This window comes from Crocuta crocuta, unplaced genomic scaffold (assembly GCF_008692635.1).
Source record: "Crocuta crocuta isolate KB4526 unplaced genomic scaffold, BGI_CrCroc_1.0 scaffold24, whole genome shotgun sequence".
Classification (NCBI taxonomy): domain Eukaryota; kingdom Metazoa; phylum Chordata; class Mammalia; order Carnivora; family Hyaenidae; genus Crocuta; species Crocuta crocuta.
The window spans coordinates 3,492,376-3,512,943 of NW_027530974.1; the positions used below are offsets into that span (position 1 = coordinate 3,492,376).

Sequence of the window (20,568 nt, forward strand, 5' to 3'; positions counted from 1 at the left end):
TTTTTTAACAATGTACTACAGTGACCAATTCATCTTGTTTGCCCAGAACTGTGTTCCAATTTTAAAACTACAAGTCCTGCATCCTGGGAGCTCCCTTCAGACCCAAACAAGGACAATTGGTCACCCTACCATAAGCAATCTTTGAATGCAAATATCAGAAGCCAAGCCATTCTTTTTCATTGAATTTAAAGGCCTCTGTATGTATGTATAAAGCATTGTGCTGAACAGGAGTTGGTCAGGGTTCAGGCAGGAGATGGGTATGGGCAGAGTTAGGGAACCCAATAAGATGTTGGGCAGGATCCCGGGCTAGCACAGCGGGGAGACACTAGCACCTGAAGGGGTAGGGGAGGGAATGATGATCAGAACCTGAAGAAGGCAACTGTTCAGTTGAGGGCTGTCCTCCTAAAGTCACCAAAACCCAGGGAGGAGGGAGCCTAGACCTTTCTCTCCTCCCACTCTCCAGATTTGCATGGATGCCTCCCCTTGGCTGAATCCAACTAGAAGGCAGAGGAAGAAAGCCTATTGATAAAGTTCTCATCTGTCAGCATCTCAAGCCATGGAGCAGAGCAAAGAGTGGGTCTGCAGGGGCCCAAACAGACTTAACCCTGGTTTCTGCTTTTAGCAATTTAAAATATAGGAGAAATCATAAAGCACCTACCATCTCTCTGAACCATTTGCTAGCACCAAAAAACAAACAAACAAACAAACACCAGAGTGTTGAGTCCTTGGGGAAGTAAATAGAAATTGAATTTAGGGCTGCCTGGGTGGCTCAGTTGGTTAAGCATCTGACTTCAGCTCAGGTCATGATCTTGCTGTCCCTGAGTTCAAGTTCCATGTCAGGCTCTGAGCTGTCAGTTGGAGCTGGAGCCTGCTTCAGATTCTGTGTCTCCCTCTCTCCTGCCCCTCCCCTGCTTGTGCTCTCTCTCTGTCTCTCAAAAATGAATAAATGTTAAAAAAATTTTTTTTAATCTAGTACAGTTCTTTATGCCTCCTGGCATGGTCTACCTGAGGCATAGTCTACCTTTAGTTACCTTAAAATGAATGAACCCTGAGAGTTTAAAGATATTGGTAGAAATATTAAAGTATTTACCTCCACTACTTTCATGATTGAGCCAGAGTTTGAATCATACATCTATTCCCTCCTTTAATAACTCCAACAAAATAATTTTTTTAAAATTTTTAATGTTTTTTTTGAAAGACAGAGAGAGCATGAGCAGGGGAGGGGCAGAGAGAGAAGGAGACACAGAGTCTGAAGCAGGCTCCAGGCTCTGGGCTGTCAGCACAGAGCTTGATGCAGGGCTCGAACCCACAAACTGTGAGATCATGACCTGAGCTGAAGTCGGCTGCTTAACCAACTGAGCCACCCAGGTGCCCCTCCAACAAAATAATTTGAAGGTATCTCCTGGGTGGCATTGAGTTACATTGTTGGATTTACCTTGTGGTATCCTGCCAACATTTTTACCTGCTCTTACCAAAAGTGAGCATCTCTATGCTTTTCCAAAGTTTGTCCATTCTCATCAAAGCTGAAAACAAATGGGCAGATTACCCAGTAATACAAGTAACTGTATTATACACCATTGGCCACATCAGATTTGCTAAGTGACAACTCAGATTTACAGAAGAAACATTACAGGAAATTGCTACCAATGTGATCCCCAAAATGCTTCCCTAGTATTATCCTCTCCACCACCATTCATTCAATGTTTAGAGGTGAAAACACCAATAAATGTATCATAAAGTTAGCTTTCAACTTTTGATAGCATTCAAACTGTTGCAGTTCCTCACACAATCACAGCATCATGGCAGCTAATGTCCCACAAAAAGACCACAAGTTTTCATGTAAAAAGTGCTTGTTATCTTTAAAGTGATTGTGAATAGGTTACTCTGGGTCTCTATTCCTTCCTTTGTTAAAAGAGGGAAATAATGGATAACTCATTGATTGTTATAATGATTAAGTAGTAATATAATTTCAAAAAATACCTGACAGGAAGTAGGCCCAAAATTAACGTCCATACTCATACTCCCTGCCTTACTCTAGTATATATTTACATATACGTTTAGATACGTAGTTTCAGTAACTTTATATTTTAGTAACTAAAGAAAGTATGCCATAGAATCTCCAAATGTATCTGCTCATCTCTGCTCCTTGACACTGAGTAGCCATCGGCAAATATGTGGGATGAGTTCAGACTAGTATGACATTCCATTGAACAAAGGGTTTTCAGAGAAGTAGGAGTTTTCTTTGTTTTAACCCACTTGAGGTAATCCAAATCAGTAAGTAATGAAGTTTAGCCAAGCAACATGCATTCAAGAGTGGGGAGAAGAGTCGAAATCTTACCTTATTGAGAAGAAAATTTAAGGGGTCCACTCAGACACAAAAAGGACTTCATGTCCATATGTGAGGTAGATGGGCAATACACATCCCTTTAGACACTCAAGGCTCACCTGCTATGGGGGAGCATGAATCAACACAGAACAATGAGGAAAATGATCAAGCCATCTCTCTGACCAAATATCTTCTTTTTTTTTCAAAGTGTGGTAATATCTTTTTTTTTCCCCTGAAGCATGGTGTTTTCTTTTCTCCTGGTCTCTCTCCATTCCATCCAACCCCCAACCCCCACCAAAAGAAATTAAAATTTTGAAGTACCTCCATCGGATATCATGTTTAACATAAGCCCTGAGTGGTCACGGATTCTCTTTCTTAAATTTTCACTGACAAACTGCTTCCAGCTGCCCCCTTGGGTGGGACGCCACCACAATAAAATGCAGTGTTTGTTGAGGATTTCAGCTGCCACCTGGGGGCTCAGTGTCCTCAATGAAGGCTATTTTAGCAAGGCTGGTGGTGAAATGGTGACAAATGGTATGTTGACTTTTTTTCTGGTGTTTGTGGTTTAGGACTAGTTGGTTTCAGTCTTGCTGGCTCTTGCTTCTGTGTTACCAACCTTTTCCACATGTAAAGTCTGCTACTGCCTCTCCTTCAGGGTTATGGCAGCAAGCTTTGTGCTGTTGACAGAAGCCATTTGTTGAGTGGAAGGTTCATATTTTAGAATAGTGGCAAGGACTGATTTTACACTTAGTCCATGGTTCTGAATTTACGTTTACTTTTTAAAGCATTTTCTCTTTCAACTAGCTAAAAAATGCTTCTTCATTAGGTTGTTATCACTCCACTCACATGAAATGGCCTTGACTGCTACTTCTTTTATCTCTAGTCACACCCGGTAAAATTAGGCTTGAGTCCACATGATTAGCCAGAGACTGGTCCACATCCGAGCCATGTTTGCTCTCTAAACATCTTGGTGGCTTCACTGGTAAGATGGACTTTGTCTCATGCTCAGCCCCTAATATGTCACCTTTCTTATCTCTGAAGTCCCTTCCCTACCCTTGGTGGCAGCTCTCAAAGACTATCATCTTTGCATCTTTGCCTTGGCTTCCTCTTGTTACGTTCCCTCTCCTTACACTGCCTCCCTCCTTCATCCCTCGTAGTTCTAGAACACGTCCAGTTATTTCTGCTTCAAGGTCCTGAGCTGACTGTTCACTAAACTAAAACATGGCTGAACCCAAAGGCCTGAGAAAGGACAGTTTCCACTCTACTCCTGATGAAGAGTCCTGAACCCTTGCTTCTAAAGGGAAAGGAAGTACATTTCATTGAAGGCTTATCAGGAATCCCAGGAAGCTCTCAGACAGAAGGCGTTGGCTGCTGTAATAGCTTTCTGCTTCCAACTGTAAAGAGGTCCAAGAGCAATTGACCTTCAAAGAGATGATATGGGTTCAAGACCCTTTCCATGTGCTTCCTATCTTATTCACTCCAATACAACAAGGTCAGGTGGCCATTTGAAGTAGAAAAAATGATTTTTCTCCAATCTAAAGCACTCTTGGGGTACAAATTAGAGGCAACCTAAAATATTTGTATAGTTCCACATTATTCCACTAATTTAGTACAAACCCACTTGTACACAGGCTTGGACCTGGTCTCACTTCTTTTTCTAAAGCCCAGTCCCCACTGTGCACCTTCCCCAGAGCTCTTCCTTCCTCCTAGGTCCCAATCTCCTTTTAAGTATCAAGCCAATTGAAAATCAACTTCATTTGAAATCTACTGTGTGCCTACTCAGTCTAGTATGGTAGTCAGCCATATAGAGTCATAAATTACAACACAGAGTGATCAGAACAGTCGAAGTGGAACAAAATCCCTCTTCTCCAAACATATGAACCCCCACCTCTATAGAATCCCTGTTTCTGCCCCTGGAATCTCCCCAAACCACTCTCCCTCCTGCTGGCTCACAGCCTAGATCAAACATCCAAAAGAGGCCCTGCAGCTCTTCCTGCTCAGTCCTCCTTCAAGCTTTCTGTGAATGTACTTTCTCTGAAACCTCATTTTGCGTGGGTGCACTCATGTGTGTTCATAGTCATACTCTCATATACTCACACTCTCTCACACTCACCCTGCAGAATCAAAAAGTCATGCTGAGAATACAGAACTCATATCCATATTTTCAGATTATTCTCAGACCTTTTGTATATCCATAGCTCAGCAGACAGGGTTACTCAGTCTGTTCACTGTTTTGATGGACGGAATATCTGCCACACTAAGACATAGACCTAATGAGTCTTGTTACATCAACATGCAGAAGACTTGGTCCTTCAGGAATTATGAATCCATCATTGAAAAAGGTGAGTGACCCAATCACCTTTAGACTATTAGGATCAAAAGGTAGAGATTCCAATACAGGTAACCTGAAACATCCAGAAATCCAAAAGCTTTTCTGGCCTGAAAGCATCAGCCAATTTTCTTCCAGAAAATGTAATATCCTGATGATGTTTGGATTGAGATGTTATTAGAATAAGTGTCTACAACCACAGGTAGTCTGCGAAATATACAAGGTGAGGTCTTGTCAGCACAGTGAAACTAGCGTGAGATTAAAAGCATCTGCTGAAGGTAAACTATAGAATTGATAATGGAGACTTGATTCTGTATTTTTCCAAAACTATGTCCAGATAATACTACTTACATGCTCCCAAGTGAGGGAAAGAAATTCTTTGGGAGACAAAGCTGAATGGCTTCGGTACTGGCACCAAATGTCTTCTTGCTCAGCAACTCAGTTTTAAAGTCTTATTCACTAGCTAGGCTGGATTGGAGTACAGGGGCGAGAAGTAAAGTCTGTGAAACATTGATTGTATTCCCTATAAGTATTGTCTTCCAATAGGCAGTCAAAGAAGCCAATGCACATCCACAGTGTGTCTGTCCTCAGATAGAAGGGCTAAAAAAAAATTACAAACTATAATATATACAATGTATGAAATGTGTAAAAACACATAATATACAAAATATAAATATAAAATATATAATATAGAGGATACAAAGTATAATGCTGNAGACTGTACTATATCAATCACAGACTCCCTGACCTTAAGGAGCTTACCATCTAGGCAGATGTGCAAATCCAATCCCTTGTCAAAGACAAATTGCCTAGAGAGGGAGAGAGGAAAGAATGTCACCTGAGCCAGAGGACTCTGGGAAGGAAGGCTCCACAGAGGCATTTGGATCCGATGTTGAAGAATGGAAAAAAAAATTCAATGAAGACAGAACACGAGGAGTGTTGTCTAGTCACAGGGCACGGTTATGAGCAAAGACTGCGAAACGCATGCTCTACGGAGCACAAGAAAAGTCGGCTCTGTGATACGGCCCTGTGTGCATGAGATGTCATTGGAGATGTCACTGGAGCTGAGCCCAGAATGAAATCCGACGCCAGGCCATGCAGGACGTTTAATGCCGTGCTCAGAAGTTTAGTTGTTAACCCGAAACAACGTTTTTTGGGAGGAGCGTGATAGGATTCAATCTGTCCTCTAGGAAGAAATGTGGTGACCACGTTTTGGAAGGGTGGGAATGGAGAGGAGCCCAAAACGGGGAGACCCCTTAAGGAAATGGGAATTTAAGCACACACGTCCTTCTAGCACCCTCCGTGCAGGCCCGCCCTTCTCCCACAGAAGCCACCAGGGGAACATTCTCGAGCCCCCACCCAGGCTGACTGCGTTCCTCTAGGCAGGCCTCCCGTCTCTGTCCCTCTTCACTTGTACTAGGAGTACATTTCCCAAAAATGTTACATGTGTTTACTCGGAATGCTGCGATTACCCCAGGTGGGTATTTTCTTCATTGTGTGTTTTCCAAGTTTGGGCATTAACCAAGCTTTTTACTTCCATCATTCCTTTTTTTTTTTTTTTTTTTTTTTTTTTGAGAGAGAGAGAGAGAAAGAGAAAAAACATGAGTGGGGGGTGGGGAGCAGAGAGAGAGGGAGACACAGAATCCAAAGCAGGCCCCAGGCTCTGAGCTGTCAGCACAGAACCCTACAGGAAGCTCGAACTCATGAACTGCAAGATCATGACCTGAGCTGAAGTCCAACACTTCACTGACTGAGCCCCCCAGGTACCCCTAGATGCTTAGTTAACATTGCATATGCGATTCCAGCTATCCTGTGAATCCAGCATTTGCTCCTATGTTTGGAACATTGCACTTCTGGTAATACAATCTGTGATGTGCTCATCTCTTTCAAAGCCACTTAACACTTTTGGCTGATAGAAATCTTGTAGGTTTTCACATGAAATGCCACTAAATCATGAATCTCCCATCCCCTCTTCATTTTTATGAGTAGTTAAGATAGAAGCCCTACCTACAATAGTAAAGGCTGCTAATGTATTAGATTACTTAAATAACCAGCATGCCTTTTAAAGGGGGCTGTCATGGTCTAATTCAAGTGATAACAATCCAGGGTCTGTGTCTGGCCTCAGTCTAATGCATATCCTTTGTGAGCAGAAAGGGGTTTTTTGACCCTGGGCCCCGCTACCTCCCATCCTTGCATTCTTAATCCACAAACTATTTCTTGGAGTTATTACCCCCTGCAAAAATTAATATATGTAAAAAATTCAAGATAGTTGTAATGTGTGGAGGGGAAGGAGAGAGGTGGCAATATTTATTTTGAGTGTCAAATACAAGGGGATCATTTTATTTTATACCCTTTTGTATGTATGGATAAAAATGTGTAATATATAATAATTTTAAAGGTTTATGTGGGGTTGGTTTAAAGCAGGAAGAAAATTCTCCATAATCCTTCTGTTTCACATTTAAAAAAAGGTAATAGAGAGAAAAGTGAGGAGAGAGGAGGCACTAAATACACACAATGAAAGGAAGAGAAAAAGATTTAGGATGGAGAAAGTAAATGAAAGTAAGGAAAAAGATATAAGCTGGGAAGACAGGCAGAAATGGTGGGTTTGGATGGAGGGTTTGTTTGGCTGATGGGCACAGAGTGAGGCAGGAGACCAGACAGATGAATATGGCGACCACCTATAACATTGAGAAGAGATGGAGTTGGAAGCATGGGAAGGTGCCTCAGATCCTCCAAAGGTCTTAAAAGATCCACCCCTCCATTTGACCGTCAGCCTCAGCCATCTAAGGTAGTCAACACCCCCCTCCCCCACCGCCACCTTATTGTCCAGACCATGGCCCGTAGGCAGGAGGCACGGACACCAAGGTCCTGCCAGTGTGTTCCACCAGACACTCCCTCATGGCTCTGGCTCAGATTCTTGTTACACATTAGGTATCTCCTATGTGACTCAGCCCACTGTCCTTCTTCCCCTCCCCCAGGGCCTGAGCAGCAGCCTACTAAACTATAATCAACGAGAGCCTTACAAGCCTCAGGAGCAATGGCGACATCTTTCCAGTGAAACCTGCGAGGTAGGTGTGCAGACTATCCAGGACTTTGTTGGTCACAATGGGACTCCTAACTTCAGGGTAAAAGTCATGCTGCTTCTTTCCCCCCACACACACCCCCTACGTGGAAAAATTCCACTTGAGTTAAAGAGTTATGTGTTTTCAAAAAGTGAAACCATAAAAATATATGTAACTCAGATAAGTAAAGTAAAAAAAAAGTGAGTTGTGTAAAAAAAATAAAATAAAAAAGAACAAATGGTTAAGCAAGCACATGAGACCAGTACAACAGACAGTCTGAACTGTGTGGGTTATGCCATGAAATAGCTTTTTTTTTTTTTGTCTTCTACCTCTGCCTTCAAATCTTCCTTTCTATTCTCTTCTTGACTCCTTGGGCTGAACACACAGCTCTTTAGTCACTCAGCTTTAAGAACAGTCTCATTCTGGTCACTAAGATTCTATTGCATATATTAAAGTCCAGGCCAAGTCAAAGATTAATTTTATTTCCATTCACATCCAAAGACTTTTCCCCTCCATCCATCCAAGGCTGGACTTGTGGCCTAAATGTCCACCTTGGAAGGAGGAATAAAGTTCTTCTTTTGCATTGTTCTTCTTTTCTCTTCCTCTCTCTGCTGCTTCTAACCCCTCTGGGAGTGGGTGGAAGTGGGGAGATTGAGGAGAAGAATAGGGCAAAAGCACTTACCTATCTTGCTGGTTGTGCTCTTGTGGCTGGAGGCGCCTACCTGTGGGTGGTACTATTGTCTACCCAGGAGATGCTCTCAGGGTCATCTCCACTCACAGCCTCACCCCCAGGCTCCCATCCCAGCAATGCCCATCACAGCCTGAGACTGGGGGAGAGGAGCCACCTTGAATGGGGTACCAGCAAGATAGCACAACTCAGTTTTTACTACTGATAACTTGGAAGCTTCTCATTTGGTGACCAGTGAGAGAAGCACCCCAAACCACAAACCCTCTCCTCAGATCTTTCTCATGCATGAATTCTTTTGGTAGTCTTATGTTGAAAGACTTATGGACCCCTTCTTAGAATAATGTTTATAAAATAAAATATGCAATGTTACAAAGGAAACTATTTTAAAATACAGCTGTCAAAACATTTTTTTAAATTTGTACTCTGATATGTATGCTGCTTTATCTAACAATCCTCGCCGTGATTTCTAAGTGGTGCTGAGTGTAACTGATATTTTGAGGTATCTGCAACAACTGCGTGCAACATGAAAACACCTGTGGCTTCTACTGGTGTTGCTGATACTATTGTGGTTTGCTGCCTACATTCATAATGGAAGGAAATGCTAAATGTCGGCCAGAAGATAGTAAAAATAAGGACAGACTATTCTTCCCACTTATGATCATGAACCCCCGAATTCTATCCACAAATCCCTGAGGGCTCCAGATCAAGAAATCCTACTCCAGAGGACCCTCCTCCCACAGCCATCCTGTCTCTGCGCATATAGGTCAGCAAGGGTTAGGGAGGTGGCTGCAGGGCCGGTTTGGTGGCCTCTTGGTGAGGTTTGCAGCTCCCTTAAGACTGGAGAAAATTAAATCCAATAGTCATCAGCTTGGAGACACACAACTCTGAATCAATGTGAAAAAGTCCACTAGATGACTTGTTGCTGCAAATGTAGTTTGTGCTCTACATTTATGAAAATATTCTGAAATTGGTACCCAAGAAGCTGTTAAGAGTAAATACCTTGGGGAAGTGGAGGTGGAGGTTGGGGTAAATGGAAGGGAATTACTCTTCATATTAAGCTGTTCAGTACTGTCTGAAAAAAGTATAAAATATTTTGTTTATATGATGAAAAGCGATTTTAAAGAAAACATTAAAATTTTTCTAAAGGAAACTGTATGTTATTTTAAACTGATCTAAGGCTTGTAAGGACTTTATAAGCATAAAGGTAATAGAAAAAATGATGGGAAAGACTGATAGATTTGATTACACAAAGATAAGTCAAAACATACTGCTATCACAAGCTAAAAGAAATATTTGCAACAAAAATTACAGAAGAGAAGCTAATCTTCCTATATTATGAAAGTCTTATAAATCAATAAGGAAATCAGTAACATGCTACAAACAGCTGTTCTAGACTTCTTTCTGTCCTGATTCTACCACATCCACCTACAGAGAACAACTGACCAGAAAAGAAAGAGATTCCTAAATATATAGATGAAATCCCAAGATTCAGTGGTAGCTGAGGCCACTTATACTTTTCTTTTCATGCCCGGTTTGGTCCATTCTACTGGGATTTCAAGCTAGGCAAGGCTTGGAGGACCCAGGACCAAAGTGGACCTGAGCCTCTACACTAGAAGGAAAATAAGTGAATCTCATAATCTCTCATCTAAGATATATTTAGAGATAGGTGGTACCCTTACAATAAAGATGCAAGAAAACTTCTTGAAAAATAAAATGCCATGTTTATTTGCACCTGGCCTTCTGGTACAGCATCCTGCCATGTATGCAACAGAATGGTCTTTGGAGACCAAATACACTTGGATTCAAGTCCTGGTTCTGCTGCCTTTTACTGTCTATAAAACTTGGACAAGTCACGTATCAAATCTTGGTTTTCCCATCTGTAAAGTGGGAATAATGCCTCCTTATACGGTTGTTGTAAGGTTAAGAGATAGTATATGAGATCCTTACCTCATACCATACACACACACACACACACACACACACACACACACAAACTTCAAAGAGATAAATATTTAACTAAAACATGAAAATTTTATGAAATAGAGGATAATTTCTTCATGACCTTGGAATAGGAAAGAATTTCTTAAGCAAGGTCCAAAAAAAAAATAATGAAAGAAAATGTATATGAATTAGACTACATAAGGTTTAAAACTTCAGTGCACTAAGAGATATCTTTTAAAAAATGAAGACAAACAAAACCTGGAAGAAGGTATTTGTAACATTTAAAATAAGCGAAGCATTAGTATGGAACATACTAAAATTCTTTTAAACAAACATTTTAATGAAAACACAATAGAAAAATGAGCAAAAGACATGAACCCACCGAAGAAACCGCTATAGCCAACAAATGCAGGAAAAGATGTGTGATTTCACCAAAACCATGGTAATGCAAATAAATCCAGAGTGAGACATTCCACTCCCACAAAATTAGGGAAAAAAATTAAATTGTGATAAAAGCAGGCACTGGAGAGGATTATGGGGAGTCAGGGATTTTCATGCACTGCTAGTGGGAAATGTAAATTGATTCGATCATGTCGGAGAACAATGTGGCATTATCTAGTAAAGTTAAAAATAATCACAGCTGGGGCGCCTGGGTGGCTCAGTCGGTTGACCATCCGGCTTTGGCTCAGGTCATGAACTCACAGTTCGTGGATTCGAGCCCCACATTGTGTTCTGTGCTGACAGCTCAGAGCCTGGAGCCTGTTTCAGATTCTGTGTCTCCCTCTCTCTCTCACCCTCCCCTGCTCACGCTGTCTCTCTCTCTCAAAAATAATAAAACATTTAAAAATTTTTTTAAAAATCACAGCCTCTGACCCAACAATTCTACTTCTGAAGAAACCTCAGCACGTGTTGGACATGTGCACAGAGAGACATAGAAAGATGTTTACTGTAGTCTTGTTTTAGAATAGAAATTTACTGTAAGCAATTCAAATGTGCATCTGTAGAAGGGTGGGTAAATAAATTGCACCACATTTATACAATGGAATACTATATACAAGTGAAAATAAATGGACCAGATTTACGTGTAGCAACATGGAGGAATCACAAAAAAATATAACTTTGAGCACAAAAATGCTGCATACACTATGATATGCATGACATGCATTTATGTAAAATTCTTACATACCCAAAGCAACACCAAATATTGCTTAGAGATTGCATATCTCCATAGTAAAAGTATAAAAATATGACCTGGGTACAAACCAACTTTCTGAGGGAAAGGAAACTGGGCAGGAAATGCAGAAAAACTGTTACTGTACCTTCCTGTACTTTTTTAAAAATTGAGGTATTATTGGCATATAACTTTACAGCAGTTTCAGGTGTGCAACCTAATATTTGATATTTGTGTATATTGCAAAATGATCACGACAATTAAGTCTGGTTAATGTCCGTCATCACATATAATTACAAAAATGTTTTTCTTGTGACGAGAACTTCTCAGATCCACTCTCTTAGTAACATTCAAATATGCAAGACAGTGTTATTAACTATAGTCACCATGCTGCATATTACATCTTCATGACTTATATAACTGAAAGGTTGTATCTTTTGACCCCCTTCACTCACTTTGCCCATGGCCCGCCCCCCAACCTCTGGCAACCACAACCTATATTCTGTATCTATGTGCTCAGGGTTTTGTTTTGTTTTGCTGTACTGTCCTATGCTTTAAAAAAAAAAAAAAAAAGCTTCTCCCAAAATAAGTAGTAAATGTGAAGTACTGAGGAGAGTGTGTGACCTTTATGAGGTGCTTGTTAAATTATAGCTATTTTTGAGATTTTCTATCAAGTATAGGTAAGTAAAATATGCTTCAGCCCTGTGTCCCAATTCCAGGAAACTGGTGGCTCTTCTCCACCAGCGAATAGCAGGCTCTGTATATTGTAAAACAACATGAAATTAGCATTGAGCCTCACGTTAATCCAATGGCTCTCCACTGGGGGAATTTTGACTCACAGGGGACACCTGGCAATGTCTGCAGATATTTTGGTTGTCGCAACTGGAATGGGGGATGTTGCAACTCGAATGTAGAGGGCTGAGACCAGGGTTGCTGCTGAACATCATACAGTGCATAGGAGAGCCTCTTACAGCAAAGAATTATCTGCTACAAAATGTTAATCATGCCAAGGTTGAGAAACCCTAGGTAAGCCCATAGAAAGTAGAATAAATATTCATTGACATGTGTTTTAATATATTAAATTTGACTACTTTTCTGATTTTTTTTTCTAAATTATCAGACCTGTGAAACCATACCTTCTTTCTAATACTGAATACTAGGGCTAGATCAGAGAGCATGGGTGACAGAGATACTCCCATCCAGACCATAACCTCTAGGTTTTTTCTTTGTCCTCACAGTAGTCAAGATGCCATTTGCCACAGGAAGTGTACTCTCTATAATCATTTTAATTGGGCAAAACATTATGGAATTTTTTTCCCAACTCTGAAGCTGTATCAGTCTTGCATCCTAATTAAGTCCAACCCTGGCGGGTTCCAAGCTAAAACAACAGAGGCGTTTCTTTTCAACTTCTCAAGAAATAGTTCAGCTGATTAGTGGACCAGACCTCAAATCCATAACACTAAACCAACTACTTTATATTCTTAAAATTCAGTTGGCCAAATCACACAGAGAGAGTATATCAATCATGAGTTGATTCATAGCTTCATAGCTCAAAACTCCAAAATACAGTGGCTTAAATAAGATGAAACTTTATTCTTTTCTCATTTAAAAGATCTAAGGGTAATGCAATTCAGAGCTAATCTGCTAGCTCCATGACATCATCGTGCTCCTTTGAGTTCTTTGTGGCCCTCATTCTCATAGTCCAAAGTGGCCACATAAGTTCCAACTACAATATCCACACTGGAATCAACGGGATGGAGGAGAAGGGAGATGAGCATGGTGTTCCCTTTTAAGGAGACTTCCATGGGTTCCTTGCAACTCAACTACTTTTTGTCTCATTGGTCAGAACTTAAATATTTGGCTATCACTAAATGGTAAGGGAGGCAGTGACATAAAGATTTCTAGCTGGGCAACAATGTGCCTAGTTAAAAATCAGCATTCTTGTATTAAAGGAGAAGAGAAGAATGGATTTTGGAAGGCACCTAGTAGTTTGGCTTCCTAAATAATCATGTATACTCTTCTCCTACATAGACACATGCGTCTCCTTCTGCAAAAGAGATGACCTCAAAGTTTCATCCAGGTATTGCATTTCACTCAAAATCCAGAATCTCTGGGTGATGTCATCTCCATCACAACCAGATGTGGCTCCTCATGGTCTGGTAATTCACAAACCAAAAAACAAGTTATCTGCATTTACATGCAATATAATTGCTGAAGTAGGAGCAGAATAACCACAATAAAACTGCCACCAAAAAGGTAGGAAAAGGAAATATTGCAGGTATGGATCTATAGCAGTTATTGAATCCTGCTGGATAGGAATGGCAAAGACTCCCTTTCTGGCAGTGGAGTACATGCCTTGATTGGGCCCTCTGGTAGCTGCTGCCTTGGCTGAACTCCCTTGTCCATTGTTCACCATGACCTCTGGCTTTGCCCTCTGGGAGATTCTTTCTTGTCATTTTCCTCCATGGCTATTTTTGAGCCATGGACATTAGAAAGATATGATGGTCTTTGGAGCTGCAGCGTTTCCAGAGCCATTCTCTCTTGTGCAGGTGCAGGGACCCAGGGATTCTTTTAAGAATTGAATAATTAGAAGTTTTTGCAAGCCAAGCGAGAGATTCCTGTCCAAATGTAGAAAGCTTCCAACCTATTTGCTTCCAGTCAGTTCCAAGTGTGAGTTACCACAGCCTAAAACTGTGTCTGGAAACTCTATGCCTGAAAACTCTGATCTTTTATTTATAGCTCTTTATGCTCTGCCAGTCCCTTCCTTCTCAAATTGAAGTTGACTATTCTTGAGACCTTTTGAAGCAAAGAAAGAAAAAGTTGGATGGGATGGCAATACCTTTCATCTTTCTTTATGACTGGACATGTTTCCATTGTCTGGCAATGAATTCTGAGGGAAGATGCTTGAAAGGGGCTTGCGGCCATGTTCTTATCTCCTGCCAAAGCTGGATGAGTGTTCAGTCGCTTCTTACTACTGCTTCAGTCTAGGCAAAAAAAGTAATTGGATTTTTCACCCCAGCAAGACTCCCAGTTATAGGGCTCATAATCAATTTAGATCACAGGCAGAGACAATCCCATAGTGAAACTGTATTCCCTTCCATTTCTGCTGGCAGACAAGCTAGCTCCAGCCCATGTTCATATCTTGATTGTAGTAGTTGGCTAAAAGCCACAAGGAGCAACCAGTACAAACAAAAGTTTTACCTTCCCTACCTTTTCCCCTACCTACACATTCAGTTTGCATGCTTTCTTTACATGATTCAGCAGGTGACAGTTGGATCAAACATTTTGCTATAGGAAAACAAGAGTCACTAACTTTCCAACCAACAATATTTAGTTCATCACTGTTCTTCTCTACTAAGCCAGTGACACTATTGGATTTTATTGCTTCTATCACCCAACTCCCAGGGGCCAAATCTCATATTAAGGATGATCTTCAGGGACCCCTGGGTGGCTTAGTCGGTTAAGTGTCCAACTTTCGCTTAGGTCATGATCTCGCGGTTCGTGGGTTCGAGCCCCGCATCGGACTCTGTGCTGACAGCCAGCTCAGAGCCTGGAGCCTGTTTCAGAGTCTATGTCTCCCTCTCTCTCTGACCCCTCCCCTGCTCACACTGTCTCTCTCTCTCTCTCTCCTAGAAATAAATAAAAATATTTAAAAAAAAAAAAGGATGATCTTTAGTGGTACAAATATTAAGGTGCAAAATCAAAAGTGATTAAAACCTAGAACAAGATGTTACGCCCAAAGATGTGACTAGTCATATGTAGAATGTGATAAGAAATATGTATTTGTTTATTAACCATAACAGGTCTTAGTAATAACATAAACCTGTGAGTTTATAAATTAGATAAAACTCCTTTTCCTATATATAATTTGTAATGCTTTTCTCAAGTTGGAACAGGATTTCAGATGGTGTTTCTCATAAGGAGAACTCCCAAGATCTCATGATTATGTAGACTAATTCCTGACTCAAGACAGCAGAGATGGGCCATGGGACCAGGCATCACTAATGCACAAGACAAAGGTCAGATGGAAATTGGAAAGGAGACATGAAGAGAAAAGGAGAGAAGTGACTGAGGCCGTTCAGTTCTAATCTGACTATAAATTGCTAAATTGTAAGAGAAAAAGAGAAAGAGAGACACATGTTGAAATAAACCAAAGAGTCTTTGAAAGACCTGCTGCCACTAGTTTTATAATAATTAACATTTTTTGACACTGTGTAGTAAATGGCAATGTGTTAAGTTCTTTGTACACCTTGGGTAATCCTCAAAAATGTATGATACTCTTGTGATCTCCACCTTACAGATAAGGAAACTGAGGCATAGCTTAAATAATCTACCTCACATCATAGCAAATGGCAGAGCCAAGACTTGAACTCAGGTCTCTCAGAGACCAAAGGTAATCTCTTGACCACTATGGTATATTGCTTATGGTGGAGATTGAGGTTTTCATTTTTTTCTCAAAGGAATGATTTATAATCATGTTCACTTTTCAGTACTAGACAGTCATTCATCAGCTCTATAACCAATCTGGATTCATCAGGAGGAAAGTCACTCCAGCTCCAGATTATTAATTGATATTTCAAAACCATGTATTATGATCTTTTTTAAAAAAAATTTAATGTTTATTTTATTTTTGAGAGAGAAAGAGAGCACAGGCAAGGGAGGGGCAGAGAGAGAAGAGTACACAGGATCTAAAGTGGGCTCTATGCTGACAGCAGACTGAAAACCAAGAGGTCGAGGTGCCTGGGTGGCTCAGTCGGTTAAGCGTCTGACTTCAGCTCAGGTCATGATCTCATGGTTCGTGGGTTCGAGTCCCGCGTCGGGCTCTGTGCTGACAGCTAGCTCAGAGCCTGGATCCTACTTCAGATTCTCTATCTCCCTCTCTTTGTGACCCTCCCCTACTCACGTTGTGTCTCTCTCTCTCTCTCTCAGAAATAAATAAAACATTAAAAAAGAAAAGAAAAGAAAGAAAACTACGAGATCATGACCTGAGCCAAAGTTGGGTGCTTAGCCGATTGAGCCACCCAAGGGCCCCATATATTATGGGCTTAATGAGTAGAAGTGGGGGAGGCAAAAAAATTAAGAAAATGGGTAGAGCAAGTATGATATGAATACCTCTCATCCTACTCTCAGAAATCCCCTTTGTTTTAAAAAATACTTTTTTTTAAGTTTATTTATTTATTTTGAGAGAGAGAGTGAACACAAGTGGGGTAGGGGCAAAGAGAGAGAGAGAGAGAGGGAGAGAGAGAATTTCAAGCAGGCTCCACACTGACAGCTCAGACTTGAATGCAGGCTCAAACTAATGAACTGTGAGATGATGACCTGAGCCAAAATCAAGAGTCAGATGCTTAACCAACCGAGCTACCTAGGCACCCCAGAACCCCTTTTCTTCCTTTGCCCCTTTCTCATCAGATGTTGAGTGTACACTGTTTGCCAACAATTTCACTTAGGACCAGAAAGGTCACCAGGCTCAAAGTCCCACTCTACTCACAGAACAGGGTGTTACGTACTGGGAGGAATGAGGTCAAGTGCTGAGTAAGCACATAAGAGGCATGTCATGCCCAATCTTTGGGATAATAGAGGAGAGAAAAGCATTCCTTTAGGAGAAGATGCCCAAGCAGAGACCTAGAAGGATAAATAGACATTAGCAAAGCACTAGCAGGCAGGAATGTACCCCAGCCAAGGAGACAACATGTGCAAAGGCCCCAAAGCAAAAGAAAGCTACATTCAGGGCACTGTTAGGTATAACTGCAATTTACAGGCCATGAGTAGGGGTGTGGGAAGAGGCAGCCTGAGGCTAGGTTCAAATCCTGAAGGTTCTGGTGCATCACACTAACCTGTTTGGATTTCATCCTATGGATAATGGAATGTTGAACGCAAGAGGGACACATCTGATTTGTGCTTTAGAGAGTTCACTCTAGCTTCAGGGTAGAGGATGGTTTGAAACATGATGTTAAATGGAGAAGTTAGTGAATAATCTATGAAGTTGTTGTAGCGTTGAGATGGTGAAGGCTGGGACTCGGGATAACAATATGAACCGGCAGTAGCAGCCAGACTGAAGCACCACTGTGGATGCCTGCTCACAATTGAGTGACGAGGAGTCCAGCTTAATGCCTGGTTTGGCTTGAAAAATTGGGTGAATGAGTGGGACTAGATGCAGGAAGAAGAGGAGCAGGTCTGGGGACAGGTTGATATCAAATAGAAGTCCTAGGAATCTTGAGATCACCAGAGAGACCTGGCCTGGAAAAGGTGTATGGTTGTGCACATGCTAGTAATTAGAGCCAGGGAAATAATGAGCTTACCCAGAGAGTAAGGTTGACCTCCTTCCGTACACAGATGTCTTAGGCCCTCCTAAGTCACACTGCAGTCACACTGGCTAGGACTTCCCACTGAAGTGTCCCCTGCCAATCTACTCTTTGGGGTCTTAACCCACTCTCAGTTAGTTGCCCTGATCCCTATCCAATATTAGATTGTTTGTCTCAGGATCTCTCTCCTAGCTACTTTACTAAGTGATTTTTACATTAAAAACTCATAGGCAATAATGGATTGTTGCCTAAAACGTTTCTGAATTTTAATTGATGAGAATCAATAGAATTTCAAATCCATAGAAATCGCAAGTTTCTTTTTCCTTCCTTCCCTCTTTTCTTTCATTCTGTTTATTTAATGTTTATTTATTTTAAAAGAGTGAGAGAGAGAAAGAGAGAGCAGGGGAAGGTCAGAGAGAGAGGGAGAGAGAGAATCCCAAACAAGCTATTTAGCACAAAGCCTGAGGAGAGATTCAATCCCACCAACCACTGTATCATGACCTGAGCTGAAATCAAGAGTCAGACGTTCAACTGACTGAGCCACCCAGGCACCCCTTTTCCAACTTGTTTGTTTGTTTGTTTTTGAATCAGTGGTTATTCCTGAGGTAAGCTACCACTTAGGACCCCACCACTGCCACTATAACTCCTATCTCCTCAAATATGGATTTGCTAAAAATTGAGTATTTGGTTTTATTGCTTTGAAAGCATAAGGTGTAAACTGCCTTTCAGAATCATGATCTTTTTTGTCATAGAGAATCTATACAAGTACTTCATGCACTTATCTGCAAAATGGCAACTCAGGTTGTGGCTATTTTAGTGCTTGACATAGCCCATACAGAATCAAAGGATGCAGGTATTTTCCACCAATGCAAGGCCCCTAAGTTAGAGACATGGGAAGGGGGTGGCAGAGAGGAAACCACTGTATTTCGGAAGTCAAATGCGATACAGTAGAGAAGATTTTTGCACAGCAATCATTGGGGGCTCCTACCCCCATGCTCTTATAGCAATATGACATTTGGCATACTGCATTGTAATTCTTTTTTTAATGTTTATTTTTTTATTTTGAGAGATAGAGACAGGGAAGGAATGCATGCACATGCAGTTGCACACATGAGTCGGAGTAGGGGCAGAGAGAGAGGAGAGAATCCCAAGCAGGCTCCACGCTGTCACCGTGGAGCCTAACTTGGAGCTCAATCTCAGGATCCATGAGATCATGCTGAGCCAAAATCTTAGAGTTGGATGCTTCACCCACTGAGCCACGTAGGCACCACTACAACTCTTTCTTCTAATATTTTATGCTTCAAGAAGAGAAAAATCATATCTTGTTCTTTTCACTCCTTCTTGTGCCTTGACACAATGCTATTTATAGCAGATGCTTAATAAGTATATTTGAGCAGATGAATGAATGAATCTGCAGAAAAATAAGCCATTCAGAGCATGTCAGGTAACTTTTGAGACACCAAATCACATGACAGATTTTCCAAGAGATATACAATTTCTACCACTTCATCGTCCCCTGAGAAACAATATGAAGAATATGTACTAAAAATACAGGTTATGTGGCAAACATCAAATGGCTTCTGGTGGAGGGTGAGAAAAAGAGAATGGAGTGAACAAAAATGGAAATTGATCACAAGCACTGAAATAGAAATGGTAACTAGACATAGTGGTGACCACTTCACAATGTATACAAATGTCAAATCATGCTATATATGTGTATAGTGTGTATGTACATGCTATGTTGTATACCTGAAACCAATATGATATTGTAAGTCAATTAGACTTCAATCCATTTTTGTTTGGTTGGTTGGGTTTCTTTGGAAGACCCACACCATGGAATGTTATACAACTTTTATATTTTTAGGGGTTTTTAAAGTTTATTTATTTATTTTGAGGGAGGAGGGGCAGAGAGAGACAGAGAGAGAGAATCCCAAGCAGGCTCCACACTGTCAGTGCAGAGCTTGATGTGGGTCTTGAACTCACGAACCATGAGATCATGACCTGAGCTGAAACCAATAGTTAGACACTTAACCAACTGAGCCACCCAAGACTTCAATACATTAAAAAAAAAAAATTTAGAAGCAAAAGTGAGGTATGATGACATTGAGAGGTATGAGGAAAGAAAGTCAAGAGGATGAACAAACACAGTAGGGGGAGCCAAGAAAGGAAAAAGCATGTGGTTGATACACTGATAGCAAAGATGTGAAAAGCAAATTTTAGTGAAAAAAGAAATAAAGGCAAATCTTGGTAAACTGTAGAATGAATGATAGAGATGAGAAAAGTAAAAGGGAAAATGTGCCAAAAGCCAAGAAGTTTTTTGGCTTGGAATGAACCATCTCTAAAGGCTTCTACAGTCTTATTCTCTCTGCTATCAAAAGCTCTCTAAAATTCTTCTCTTCCTATAAGTCTTAAACAGGAAAGGAGAAAACATCCAAACTCCTCTAACAGAATTGTAAGACTAGAAGAGATCTCAGCAATCATTGACACCTTCAATTGGCAGATGAGGAACTTGAGGCCCAGGGGATGGAAGTGATTGGACCATTTTGGAACCTGAGCCAATACCATCATCTCTATTTCCAGATCTGTGCTCATTCAAATAGATGCTCATTCCCCGTTCCTATTTCTCCAAACAGAGGATATCTCTGTCATCTGAATAAGCTGAGGAAAAAAGTTTGTTTTGTAAAAATGAATCAATAAATATTTCTGTGTGAAGAAATAAACAAGAGGTCTAGGAGGCAGAGACTATGCT

General features: G+C 40.9%; 1 protein-coding gene across 2 annotated transcripts in view; it reads left to right on the forward strand.

Moving 5' to 3' along the window:
* Positions 1–20,568, forward strand: part of CDYL (chromodomain Y like) — a 237,238-nt gene that overhangs the window by 14,174 nt on the left and 202,496 nt on the right. For both annotated transcript variants that reach the window (XM_077770040.1, XM_077770041.1), the window contains exon 3: positions 7,634–7,723. In XM_077770040.1, the coding sequence (XP_077626166.1) occupies positions 7,634–7,723 (90 nt within the window). The remainder of the gene's footprint in view (positions 1–7,633; positions 7,724–20,568) is intronic.